The following is a 14,242-nucleotide window of genomic DNA, read 5'->3' as shown; positions in this document are numbered from 1 at the left end:
ACAAAGGAGTACTTCCCTTTATTCCTTGAAGCAGCTTCCTCTTTTATTACATTTTCACAGATCCAAATCAATTAAATAAGAAGGGTGAGGGAAGAGAAAGTTACCAGTTTACCAGCCTTTCACTAGCCGCAAAGGGGAGTTATAATATTTTAATAAGCAAATCAATGGTAGGAAGCAACAGAAAAAGAAGGGATATTATTTGTTGAGGGTTTTTTAGGAGAAAGAAAAGAATCAGAGTAATACAAGGAAGAGAAAATCAGAATCTCATTTGAACATAAGCTTTCAGTGAACAACACTGTAAAATGACCGGGGCAAGATCTGATGTTTTTATTTCAAAAGCAACCTTTCTACTTGCAAAGTGAAATTTTCTTTTCCTCAGCCTTAAAATCTGTTTAAAATGGTCCCTCAATCTTGTAGAGCAGTTCTGGGACACAGGTGAAAGACACACTCCTTTCTCTATAACGAAGCCTGTCAACAAAAGAGCAACTGGATATAGCCCATGCACTTTTATCTGGAACAACAGAGGACAGCAATCCTATTTTTAATAATCGAATTCTATGCAGGAAGATTAACAACAATAAGTATTTTAATTCTTATAGGAAAGTCCACCACTATGGAAAGACAAACAGCAGCAATCCTTGAAATTAGTGGTGTGCAAAAGTTGGATTTTGAACCACTTCAAGCAGAAAGTGAAGCAAAACATCCTGCTGCTCAAGTAAGAAACTGCTGCTTCAAGCCTTTCTGGAAGTATCCCAAGCTCAGAATATCAGCTCTGTACTCGAGACAGGACATATCATGACATTTCACACTAGAAATGTTTTTAGATGATTTGCTTGCACACCCCTGCTGGTAAAAGTAGTCACTCTAGATCTACAGCAATGTTGGTTGTCACTTATAATTCTGATGGCCAACTAAGGGATTCAAGTTCAGCTTGCCTGTGTTGCAGCTTTAAAGTGCACTTTCATTAAATACTGCAGAGCGCCTTACCTTTAACGCAGAGGCCAAGCGGACCATGTGCTCATTCAGAGTACTCTCTGACTCTCTGTAAGTCAGGCAGGTAAATTGATATTCCTCTGGATCAAAGGAGTCTGCTCCTTGCTGCTCCACATCATTTGCAACCCCTTCATAGTAACCCTCAATGTCCCCAGGATCTTCATCTTCTTCCTCATCACAGTTTGGATCATAGTCCTCTTCATTGCTGTCAGAACCCTGGCTGTTCATGTCCACAGACATCTTAATGCTCTGCCAAACCACCAGGCAAGTGAGCAATGACAGTTTCTGGTTCTACAATACAGTACTATCGTTCTTTTGACTTCATTTGACTTTCCTGCCACCTAAATTGGACATATGGGGAGAAGGGAGTGGGAAAAAACATATACAAGTTTGATTATTAAATAAAGGATCTAACAGCATTCAATTCTTATGAGGAATTCTATTTAAAAGAATCAGTACTCACACCATTCTTTTATAAAAAAACTAATTACAGCTATATTATTTCTCTATCCAAACTGAACAAGGATTCTTAATCAAACTGTTCATTTACTTATTACCCTTTTGAACGGTGATTAAATCTCTAATTTTTTGTCCTTCCTCATTAAGCTTATCACATAGGAAGTTACTGAAAATGATGGGGGAACAGTACTTACACCAAAAATGCATAGTGTGATGCAGTGCCTCAGTTCCCCATTCTCTGAATAATTCAGGCTGCCTTCTGAATTTTATTCAATATTAGTATGTATCTTGCTTCCTAGCAAAATCATAAAAATCATCATGCTAAAAGCCATACAGTATACCATAAAAATTAACTGAAACTATCAACACACAATATATGTTTATAATGTGTTCACCTATACAAGTTGGATCCAGTTATATACGTAACAAGAAAAAGCTTTCTAAGGAGGAAAGTTTCCGTAACTTTTTTTTTTTTTTTTTACGTGTTATGGACTGGCCAGAAGGTAGAATACCTCTACTGGGAAGCCATGAGTCTTGGCTATCACATAGCAGAATCTGATAGTGGCAGTGCCCTTAGCGTCGTCTTGGATGATTTTAAAGAAGGTAAAAATATGAAAGAAAGCATTCCTTCTGACCATGTAAAGCCTAAAAGATTAAGATTGTTGTTTCAAAAGAGCATTTCAAAAGTTTCTTTATGCAAGGATCTATGCAATGGTCATCTTTGCTAAATCTGAAAGAGCTTGACCATTATATTCCAGACAACCGAACTTGCCAAATTTGCTTAAAGGCAAGCCCACATGGAGTACCTAAAGCAATGTAAAACAGAGGTGATAAAACTGTGACTTCTTATAGAAGACAGAAGTGGGTGTATTAACACATTTGAAGAAGGGATCTTAAGATACTTCTGCCACAAGATTACCAAGTAATAATCCAGAAGCACCCCCAGGCTCCAAGCTTCTCTCCCTAAGAGTAGATGAAAGCATGTCCAAATGAAATTGTTTTACCAAGAGCTAACCTTATCCTAGACAGACTGCTTATGTAATTCTAAGCAGCAACTAACCAAGAAGGCAATCTGTACAGTTAATTCTGGATATACCATTATCCTTATTAGCAATACCAACATTTCTCAAGATACTCCTCATAAAAGCTTACTTATAAATTAATCCTGAAGTGAGTAAGGCTACCTGGTAAACACTTTCACAGTTTTTCAATTATTTATCTTAGCATCCAGTAGAAAATAATAAATAAATAAATAAAATCCCCTCTCACCCCTATGGGTGGTACGTGACTTCCTCACTCTCGGGTCCTCTACCAGAGGCCTGGGAGTTTGAGGGTTCTGCGCAGAATCTTAGCCGTTCCTAGCACTGCACTCTTCTGCACAGAGAGCTCTGATGTTGTTCCTGGGATCTGTTGGAGCCATTCTCCCAGCTTAGGAGTCATGGCCCCGAGTTCTCCTACCACCACGGGGACCACTTTGGCCTTGACTTTCCACATCCTCTCTATTTCTTCCTTCAGGCCCTGGTACTTCTCCAGCTTCTCATGCTCCTTCTTCCTGATGTTGCTGTCACTTGGCACTGCTACATCTATCACTACCGCTGTCTTCTGGTCTTTGTCTACTAAAACAGTAGTTTGGTTTTGGCACTTTAGCAGTGCCGTATGTATGTATGTATGTCGCTCAGGGTTGAACTGTGGAATTCTTGGTGCTCCCTGACTTTGATTGTTTGCTTGCAGACATTTCATTAGCCAACTAGGTAACATAATCAGTGCAAGTATCTTAGTATCCCAGCAACCACTGAATGCAGAAGACAGAGAGATTCAGATACTTTGGCTTCTTCACTGATGCAATATCAATACAGTAAGACAGCCAAAGGTAGCTGATGTTCTTGGAAGGCTGTGCTCAACACCCTGAGCTGGAAAAGCGATCATCCACCATTGTTGCATGTAGTTGCAATTACAGACTCTTGGGGAGAAAAAGGAAAACTGCACAGTGAATAGATAACTAAAACCTATGTTATCTATTCGCCATGTAGTATGCCTTTTACCCAAGTCAGTCTTACAAGAGGGTTAGAACACAGCACTTTTTTTTTATTTTTCCATTTTTTTATACACTTATATGGCTACCCATCTCATATACATGACTCTGGGTGATTAACAGTTAAAAATAGAATAAAAACAGAGTAGAAAACAACCAAAATTAAAACATAAAAAACAAAAAATAGTATAGCAGCTGAGAACATTCATGACATCCCATATTAACATAACCATAACCAAGAAACAGGCTCACCCATATTATGGATATTCTGAGGGAAAAATGAAATATTCTATGTATCCAAAGATAAGTTGATTCCTCAGAGATGCTAATTTTACACTTCCATGTATAACTATAGTCAGATGTGATGACAAATACGATGTAAGAAAAATCTCAGCAAATCAGTATTATATTTCTTCATTAAGTAACTCAAGTCTGTCACCACAAAATACTTTATACCAACCACACTAAAGGTATTCAAGGGCTTAAGGCCTGTCTTACACTACATTTTCACTTATGCAGGCTGGTCTCTTCACATTATATTGAAGCCACAGTAACTTATACATACCCTAATGGGTTTCTCTCATATTTCTGTCTGGGCCTGGCAATGAAGATTAAGCAATAACCCCAAGTAGAAGGGAGAACGGGGTAAAATTCACCTATAACTTCCACAACACAGAGCTCTGTTGCAAAAAACTAATTCAATTTAAGACTAGGTGACAGTTAAAGTGACACTTACATGGGAATAACAGAGAAGAACATTACATTAACTGTGAACATTACTTTCTCCCATGGCAGTTAGTATTCAACTGGAACTATAAGCAAGTGGCTAATTACTAAAATTTAATGTTGCTAATTATCACTGATAATGTATGATGAGCCCAGAGTTCTCAAGACAATGTCTGGGGATCTAGTGCGCTCACAGGTATCTTCCATGTCCTTTTTTAAACTATAATTTTACTGAGTTATATATAAATACAAGTTGAAAAAAAAAGTACTAATTCCATTCCATACTATTCAACAAAGCTACATACCTAAAAGTATACTTAAATACAACCTATAAAACAAAAATAGACTTGAAACAATATAATAGGATAACAAAATTTCTCTAGTTTTCAATAATGGTTTAAAAATAGTAATGTCATGACTATATAAATCACTGTAATTCAGTTTCTGAACACAGATTAAACCTAAACCATATGAAATCCCATTCTTCAATTTTGCATCTCTGTCAAGGAAGAGCCAGTTCAAAGGCTGAGAGTTGACAAATTTCATTAAACCAATTTTTAGAGTCTGATATGTTCCTCCCAAGAATATATATGATGTACCAAAAATCAGACCCCAGACGATTTATTATAAATTACATTAATTGCTCAAATTGATTGCCATTTTCTTCAAAATATTTCCTTATTTAATGCATGACCTTTGAACATTCCTATGTACACCCTGTATAATCACTTTTTTTTTTTTTTTTTTTTACCACAGCCCAAGCACAATATCCAAAGCTCTTCAAATCTGGGGACATAACAATACATTAATGTCTTTAAACTTTAACTTCCTCCTAAGCACTTGGCTAGTAATAATACCTAGTCTAAAAAACCACCCTACCTTTGGACACAACAGGGCATATGCACTAATGCATGCATCTATATACATCTCCCAATCCAGATGTGAGGTTCCACATAAGGTCGTGGAGAATAACAGGGCTAAGATCCTGTGGGACTTCCAGACCCAGATGGATAAACCGGTACTGACCAACAACCAGACATCATGGTACTAGACAAGGACCAGAAGACAGCGGTGGTGATAGATATAGCAGTGCCAAGAGACAGTAACATCAGGAAGGAGTATGAGAAACTGGAGAAGTACCAGGGCCTGAAGGAAGATCTAGAGAGGATGTGGAAAGTAAAGGCCAAAGTGGTCCCAGTGGTGGTAGGAGCACTCAGGGCTGTGACTCCTAAGCTGGGAGAGTGGCTCCAACAGATCCCAGGAACGACATCAGAGCTCTCTGTCCAGAACAGTGCAGTGCTAGGAACAGTTAAGATACTTTACAGAACCCTCAAACTTCCAGGTAGAGGACCCAAAATTGAGGAGGACACATACCACCCACAGGGGTGAGAGGGGATTTTTACACACACACACACACACACTCTTTTGAAGTATATAGCTTGAAACATTGTAATCAGTGTAGAGTTTGAAAATAAATAAAGTTCAGGCAAGTTTTAGGAAACAATGAGAAACAAGAGACATTACTGCTGATACAAACTCAGTAACTGAGAAAGCCAAAGAACAGTAAAACAAACAAACAAACCAAGTCAACATGTGCATCACTGATTATAAAAAAAAGCCTTTTTGTGATGACCATGTCAAGCTGTGGAATGTGCTTAGAAAAATGGGAATCCCAGAACATTTCATTGCCTTCACGCAAACAGGACAGAAAGTCACAGTCCAGACAGAACATGGTAAAACACACTGACTCCAGGTTAGCAAAGGACCTTGGAGTATACAAGGCTGTATACTCTCTTCTTATATATGTTTGCCATATTTCTGTAAGTATTCCATCAATTCCTTGAGCATTCTGACTTGATAATGACTGGAGTGCTGTTCCAACTTAATTTTCTAATACTAGACATTCTTGTAAATGTTGACATCTCTACCATACCGAATTTCAGTACACTCTTTTCACCTTTGTTGATCTTCTTGGAATCAGTTACTGTCTGTCCATTGACATCCTTTAACATACCAACTTGAGGTTGGAATCTCCTAAGTTCACAGATCCTTTAGATGACTTTCCTTGTTTTTCCATGTCTATTTCTATTTTTAATTACTATACAGATATTCTCTCTGAATATATAAATATTCATCTCTCCAAAATTCTTTAAATTCCTTTCTGAAATCTTGGTCTTTCTTGGATGACTTCTCTCCTCAGCAATTTCCACTATTTGTTCTGACATTGTTTGCTCTCTTCGGTTTCTTGGTTTTTGGCAGTCTTTTTTTGTAGTCATTCTTAACTTTTTAAATTTCATTCCATAGTTCCTATCGATGAGGTTTAGGACTTCAAAGTAATTCCTGATGTTCTCTTTGAAAATAGTGGCAATATACTCAAGATTATATTGTGAAAACTGGTTGGCTTTTTCCACTAAAGTTTGACTTGGAATCTGCACAATTTGTGGTATAATACAGAGTCAGGTTCTGACCACATCTTTGCTTTGTACTCTTCCACCTCTTTCTACCAATAATATAGTCAATACAAATTCTGCGTACTCCACCTGGTGATACTCATGTATATAGTGATTGTTTCGCTTGAAGACTTTCCAAAATAACTATTCTGTATGCCTCATAGTTTGATGTTGGTAGGGGCTCTTTTTTTAAAAAATATTCCTTATGTATGCAAAACAAAACAGAAGTCAAGTTCTTCTTACATGTTTTATATCTATTGCTATCTCATCTAACCCAGAGGCCTTTCCAGATGTCATCTGTTTCAATAATAACCAAAATGTAATGTTAAGGGTATATCTAAATCCACTGAATGGGCATCCTGGAAGATTTATTGCATTTTAAAAATCATTTGCTCATGGCTATCTCTACGTCTACAGAATATCAAAATGCCATAAATTGAGGATTTCATTGTAAGCACTATGAATTATTCTCAAAGAATCTTACTTTTTTCAAATTTCAAACAAGGAAGTAGTTTACCATGTTTATTTTCCTGTTTCCACTAAATCTGCTTGATCAACTTTAATGAATATTTATCATTCAAAGAATCAACAAACTTCAACAATCTAAAATGTGAAAAACTTCCAGAGTTTCATTTCTAGCACACAGAAGAAAACATTAAAAGCTTTTAATGTAACTTTTTACAATTCATTTTTTAGCAAGAAGCATGAATCCCAAACAATCCTCACTTAGCTAATCTTGTATTTATTTGGAAAAAAACATATTTATAAATATATTTATGTTGACTGACAAACTGGAGGTAATCTAGCAATGACATATTAAAATACCATCTAACCATCAATTGAGATATTTAGAAGTGGTCTCATCTAGAACACATGCCATTTAGGACTGATAAAAAGTATACTCCCACCCATTGGGATTTAATTGTATTTAATTCACCAAATTAAATTCCCAGTTGTTTGCATGAAAAACATTTCAGTGCTGGCAACTAGCTTTTTTCCCCCTTAAAATGCTATTCCAATCCAACGTAGGGTCCAAAATTAAATTAAAATTTAAAATTAAAATCTCCAGCTAGAATTTTCTGGACAGCTTGTAAACTTGAAAGATTTGCAAAACAGATACATAAAATACCCTGTTCATCTTTAATTGGACTATAAAAATACATTTAAGACATCCAACAATCCCATTAACTACTAAAATTCTATAATACCAATCAGTATTCAAAATGTCTTGTTTAACTATATAGTTGAAAGATTTCTTAATGAAATCTACTACTAACCTGGCAGTTTTTGAATTTCTACTAGTGCCTGCCAGGTTTTCTCTTACCTAGCTTTATATTCAAAATATATATTTTAATCTAAAAAATAAGATAGCACACTGCAAAATGCCCCATTTCATCATTCCTTCCCCCAAATACATCTAAGCCGTGATGAACCCAGTAAATACTGCAGCCAGCTCAGTACTTTCACTGGGTAAAAGCTTATGAAATACTAAATTTGTTCATTTCAAGCATCACAAGATTCTTGCTTTTGCTGGATGTTACAGTAACTTTGCAATTTTCTTGTGAGGAAGAATGTATGTTCTAGTACACCACAGTGCATTCAATCAGCATTCCCTTTTACTTTAAAATCTCTTTCTTACAGAGGAAGAAACCCAATTTGTCTCACTACAGCAAAAAGAACAAGTGTAAGTTTGTGTGCGCAAATATTTACCCAATGAAATCCTGTAAGATGCTCTAGGAGCCTTTTTTGGCTGAAGAGCAACAGGAAATATTGTAAATAGCTAGCACCAATTTGAACCAACTTCATTTATAACTATCATTGTGTTAGTAAAGAACTTGTATACTACAGTTTATTTGTTGGATAAACCAAAAATGTTGTTGCCCATAAATACTATACCTACATTGAGATAACTAACAAGCTTTTAAATAACGAAGCCAAAACTAATTTAAAAATGCTCACACATGACACATTCCTACTGCATTAAATGTTAAATCAAGCACTTTTTTTTTTTACTGTAGCAGTTCTCTCTATAGCCACCCATCTTTTTATCCATTCAATAATTTGGCTACCAGCACATTTTTCAAAGACTACTGATATTATGAAAGTAACAATATTTATCTGAATGGCAGGCAGTTAACCAGGTTGCAACAAGAAAGCTCAGAAAAGTAATCCTGCCAGAATATTTGGAGCACTTTGAACTTAAGCTTTTGCCAAGTCAAAGCTCATCTGGCAGAAGAAAAATTCTTGTTAGAAGCTGCCACCATCCCCCACCACACTGCAAATTCTGCTAGTGCAGAAAAATAGTGGATAAAAGTTAAGGACACCATTACACGTTAAAATTAATCCACCCTTCACCAGTGCATTTATTGTCTAGTCTACACTTTAAGCAGCAGCTACATTTGTATTTATTTTAAAGCAGGTTACACCAATGTCGCAGTAACTCATAACTTCGTCGGAGCAGACAAAGCAGTTAAGAATTATACTACGATAATTTTTACTCTATTTAGTTTATATTATTTAACGTCACTCAGACACCAACAGAAGCGAGGCGAACCTTTCCTACGCAGAGAATGAGTGCATGATAAAAAAAAAAAAGCAATATCCCACAACTGGTTTTTCCCACCATCACTTCTCTTCCCTCCAATATTTGTTTTCTCCTTTAAAAAGTCCGAAACCCCCCTGCAAAGTCTCCTGTTTAACCCGGATGCGCTGAGAGGCAGGGATTCGTCCCAGCCCCCCGAATTCCTACCCGGCTCTCCCCACTCCTCCTTCGGCCTCGCCCCAATCCCGCAACTAGCCCACTAGCCCGCCCAGCAGCTCCGCAACAGCCACCGCAGCCCAGGAAAGGGAGAGCCCCCCCATCCCCCTCCCTCAATGTAAACAAGGCCCGGCTCCCCTTCTCTGCGCTCACCCAAAGTGGGGAGAAGGCCGGGCGGGAGTCGACGCCCCCTCAAGTGCGCCCCAGAGCGAGAGCCTCGGCCGCTGCACCACAGACAAGGCGGGTGTGACCCGGAGCGAGGGAAAAGGAGAGAAAAATCACCTTCCCCCAGGCTTCTCCATCTCTAGCCGGCCCACTATGGCTTGAGCACCGGAAGCTCCAGTCCCTCGCGGAGCGTCGCTTCCGCCGCTAGAAATGGCGGGGGGAGAAGTACAAGCCCAGGAGCGTCAAAGGACCCCGCCGGCGGGGGGGAGTTTGGAGGAGTTGGAATGCACCACTGGCCGAAATGGAGAGGGGTGTTGGGCTGAACCACTGGACGTGGCGGTGTACGTGAGGAACGCTACTTTTTCACCAGCTTCAACGTGATCGGCCTTATAAGAAATATATGGTGCCATGAATTAATAAAATGACACGTGTGTGGGGGGGGTGTTTAAGAAGAGTCCGGCCCTCAAGCGCGTTTCCTAAACTGTTTGGAGGCAGCGAAGTCCCTCGAACGTCTCAGGAATGATAAAGTCTCAATGTGAGAGTAAAGTCACGTGTTCGCACGGAATAGGGCTTAGCTTTGCTTTTAACTTAGGTTTGGCAGCGGTTCGTACGTGTTCAGACGTGCTTAACCTGGCTACTGAATTGTTTGCAGAACACACTGAACTTTTAACCAAATGGGCTAGGTTTGTAAAACATGCTAAGCCACAGGAAACGTAACCAAGGATCACTAACGTGGCTGGTAAGCATGTTGTGTGAACAGAGACCTTGGCTTTTCCTGACAGTACACCCTCCATATAAATTGGACTACAGGTACGCTTCCCAAAGTCCCGCCCATTATATCCAAAGGTTAACTCATATAGGTGTACTTTCAGAGTGACAATTCTTGGGAACAATTTTCAGCACTAAATCAAATAACAAAGGTGGCTTTTACTACACTGCTCTACAGTATTTGCATGATACAATGGGCTATAAACTAGCTAAACACCTTTTAGCCTAGCCTATTACGCAATTTAAGCCACTGCAATTTATGATTCATGATCAGTTTATGACTGATGATCATCATTATGACTGATGAACCATCAATCAGTTGGGTCATGCAAATCCAGAAAATGAGATGAGCGAATCATGGTTAGGTGAACTGTAAGTACATGGGTCAGCTCATCAATTGTGTTCTGGGAACTCAGCCAATGTGATTTGTAAGGTATGGTTTACGTTGAATGTATCGCATAAACTTGGTTGTGTTCATTCATTTTTGGGTCCACAACCATGGCCGTTCAAATGTTTAAATCTGAAGTCTTAAGTTCCAGTTGCTGGCACTCTGGCACTCCAAGCAGGGGGAGCACAGCTGCCTCCCTAGCTAGGATCAACAGAACTCAGAGCATCGCTTACATGAAGGACATTCCTTGAAATAGTTCCAGGACAGAGGGCAGAGGAGTAAATATAACTTCTGCATTTTGATTTAGAAGCCTGTGTAAATCCTTATCCTGCTCAACTCCACACGTAATAGGGCTGTGCAGAGCATTTGAATGAGACCCTTGTGAAGTGCATGAGCAAGCGTGAAGGACCCCTCCTCAAAGGGGCAGTGGGGCAACTATCTCCTTGATAAGGCCGGGCATGGCTATTTTGAGAGCCTTCTGGGACAACGCTGCATGCATGCACTTACATAGCCATTTCTCCTTCAGTTCCCAAGGGAGCCTTGTCAGGACACATGCGTGCACGCATACGCACAAATGACCTGGGAAGCCCCTTGAAGCACCCCTGCCAAGCCTTTGAGAGCAGGCTTTGATCACACCAGTGCACTTTGCAGGAGTCCCTTGAATGCTTTGCACAGCCTGAATACAGCCATTGCTCAAAAGGAAGCCCCCTTTGCTCTATACAGACAGCAAAAACAAGACCAGGAGCTGACTGTAGCTCAGATCATGAGCTGCTTATTGCAAAATTAAATTGCTTAAATTGAAGAATGTAAGGAAAACCATTAGACCACTCAGGTATGACTTAGATCATATTCCTTGTGAGTACACAGTGAAGGTGATGAATAGATTTAGAGGATTAGATTTGGTAGACAGAGTGCCTGAAGAACTATGGACGGAGGTCCGTAACATTGTACAGGAGGCAGCAACTAAAACCATCCCAAAGAAAAAGAAATGCAAGAAAGCAAAATGGCTGTCTGATGAGGCTTTACAAATAGCTGTGGAAAGAAGGAATGCGAAAAGCAAGGGTGAAAGGGAAAGATATAAGCAACTGAATGCAGATTTCCAGAGAATAGCCAGGAGAGATAAGAAGGCCTTCTTAAATGAACAATGCAAAGAAATCGAGGAAAACAATAGAATGGGGAAGAAGATCTCTACAAGAAAATTGGAGATATGAAAGGAACGTTTAGTGCAAAGATGGGCATGATAAAGGACAAAAAAGGCAGGGACCTAACAGAAGCAGAAGAGATTAAGAAGAGGTGGCAAGAATACACAGAAGAACTATACAAGAAAGATCTTAATGTCCCTGATGTCCACGCTGGTGTGATCACTGACCTTGAGCCAGACATCCTAGAGAGTGAAGTCAAATGGGCCTTAGGAAGCATTGCTAACAACAAAGCTAGTGGAGATGACAGTATTCCAGCTGAGTTATTTAAAATACTAAAAGATGATGCTGTTAAAGTGCTGCACTCAATATGCCAGCAAGTTTGGAAAACGCAACAGTGCCACAGGATTGGAAAAGGTCAGTTTACGTTCCAATTCCAAAGAAGGGCAATGCCAAAGAATGCTCAAACTATCGCACAATTGCACTCATTTCACATGCTAGCAAGGTTATGCTCAAAATCCTACAAGCTAGGCTTCAGCAGTATATGAACCAAGAACTACCAGAGGTACAAGCTGGGTTTCAAAGAGGCAGAGGAACTAGAGATCAAATTGCCAACATTTGCTGGATCATGGAGAAAGCACGAGAGTTCCAGAAAAACATCTACTTCTGCTTCATTGACTATGCAAAAGCCTTTGATTGTTGGATCACAACAAACTGTGGCAAATTCTTAAAGAGATGGGAGTACCAGACCACCTTACCTGTCTCCTGAGAAATCTGTATGCGGGCCAAGAAGCAACAGTTAGAACCGGTCATGGAACAACCAATTGGTTCAAAATAGGGAAAGGAGTATGACAAGGCTGTATACTGCCACCCTGCTTATTTAACTTATATGCAGAGTACATCATGAGAAATGCCAGGCTGGAAGAATCACAAGCTGGAATTAAGATTGCAGGGAGAAATATCAACAACCTCAGATATGCAGACGATACCACCCTAATGGCAGAAAGTGAAGAAGAACTAAAGAGCCTCTTGATGAGGGTGAAAGAGGAGAGTGCAAAAGCTGGCTTGAAACTCAACATTAAAAAAACTAAGATCATGGCATCTGGACCCATCAGTTCCTGGCTAATAGAAGGGGTAGAAAGGAAGCAGTAACAGACTTCATTTATTTGGGCTCCAAGATCACCCCAGACAGAGATTGCAGCCATGAAATTAAAAGACGCTTGCTCCTTGGGAGGAAAGCTATGGCAAACCTAGATAGCATATTAAAAAGCAGAGACGTCACCTTGCCGACAAAGATCCGCATAATCAAAGCTATGGTTTTCCCAGTAGCAATGTATGGCTGTGAGAGCTGGACCATAAAGAAGGCTGAGCGCCAAAGAATTGATGCCTTTGAACTGTGGTGCTGGAGAAGACTCTTGAGAGTCCCCTGGACTGCTAGGAGGTCAAACCAGTCAATCTTAAAGGAAATCAACCCTGACTGTTCATTGGAAGGATTGCTAATGAAGCTCAAGCTCAGATACTTTGGTCACCTAATGCAAAGAGAGGACTCTTTGGAAAAGACCCTGATGCTGGGACAGATTGAAGGAGAAGGGGATGGCAGGAGATGAGATGGTTAGACAGCATCACTGAAGCAATGAGCATGAAACAGCAAACTCAGGGAGGCAGCGAAGGACAGGAAGGCCTGGCGCGATATGGTTCATGGGGTCACGAAGAGTCAGACACGACTTAACGACTGAACAACAACAACAACAATTTCCATAAAAATGTGCTGGATCAAATTAAAACTCCACCTGGTCCATCTTTTCTCGCAGGAGCCAGCCAGAAATTCACAGACAGAATGGATATGAAACAGCGGGTTCTCCCTTCCTGTTTCCCAGCAGCTAGTATTGCCTGGGTTGATGCATCATGCTAAGCCGTAACATGGTTTGTTTGGTTCTGAATTACTGGGTTGTGTGAATCCAGCCAACGGTACTTCATTCAATAATCCATAGTTAAACAAACCATGGCTTAACATGCTATGTGAGTATAGCAAGGGGGCATATGAGACTAGAGGGGTGCAAACTGGCTGCTCTAGTCGCAAACTTTGTTTTTTTCCTTTTTCAACCCAACCCCCAACCGCAGCGCATGGAAGTGAAACAGGGAAGCAGGAGAGTGAAAGGAGGCTGTTTTCCTCCACCCTGTCCATGGGGGCCTCCAACCCCAGTTTGACTGCTGCAGTTCTTATTTTAACAAACAGTAAAGAAAAACAAAACAGAAGGTGTCAGCTGGTCAGCTATTCAAAAACAACTGAGGTATCAATTGAAATACTTGCTAACCACAAACTTTGGATGTCCAATTTGCTGTGTTATCTGGCATGGAATTGAT

At 39.8% G+C, this 14,242-nt stretch overlaps 1 protein-coding gene across 2 annotated transcripts in view; it reads right to left on the bottom strand.

Annotated features, from left to right (window-relative positions):
• The window catches only part of ARIH2 (ariadne RBR E3 ubiquitin protein ligase 2), a 38,049-nt gene extending 28,262 nt beyond the window's left edge, over positions 1 to 9,787 (bottom strand). The window contains exons 1-2 of one of the 2 annotated variants that reach the window (XM_007439063.4): positions 9,701 to 9,787; positions 988 to 1,334 (exon numbers count right to left, since the gene is read on the bottom strand). In XM_007439063.4, coding sequence (XP_007439125.1) covers positions 988 to 1,233 — 246 coding nt within the window. In that variant the 5' untranslated portion in view covers positions 1,234 to 1,334; positions 9,701 to 9,787. Of the gene's footprint in view, positions 1 to 987; positions 1,335 to 9,571 lie in introns of both variants that reach the window. The other variant, XM_007439062.3, reaches the window with a different exon arrangement.
• Positions 9,788 to 14,242: the final 4,455 nt, after the last annotated feature.

The sequence above is a fragment of the Python bivittatus genome, unplaced genomic scaffold, assembly GCF_059951505.1.
Source record: "Python bivittatus isolate LINGU-HERP-01145 unplaced genomic scaffold, Pbiv_v1 ctg000080_np1212, whole genome shotgun sequence".
NCBI lineage: Eukaryota > Metazoa > Chordata > Lepidosauria > Squamata > Pythonidae > Python > Python bivittatus.
This window is presented reverse-complemented; position numbering and strand designations above follow the sequence as displayed.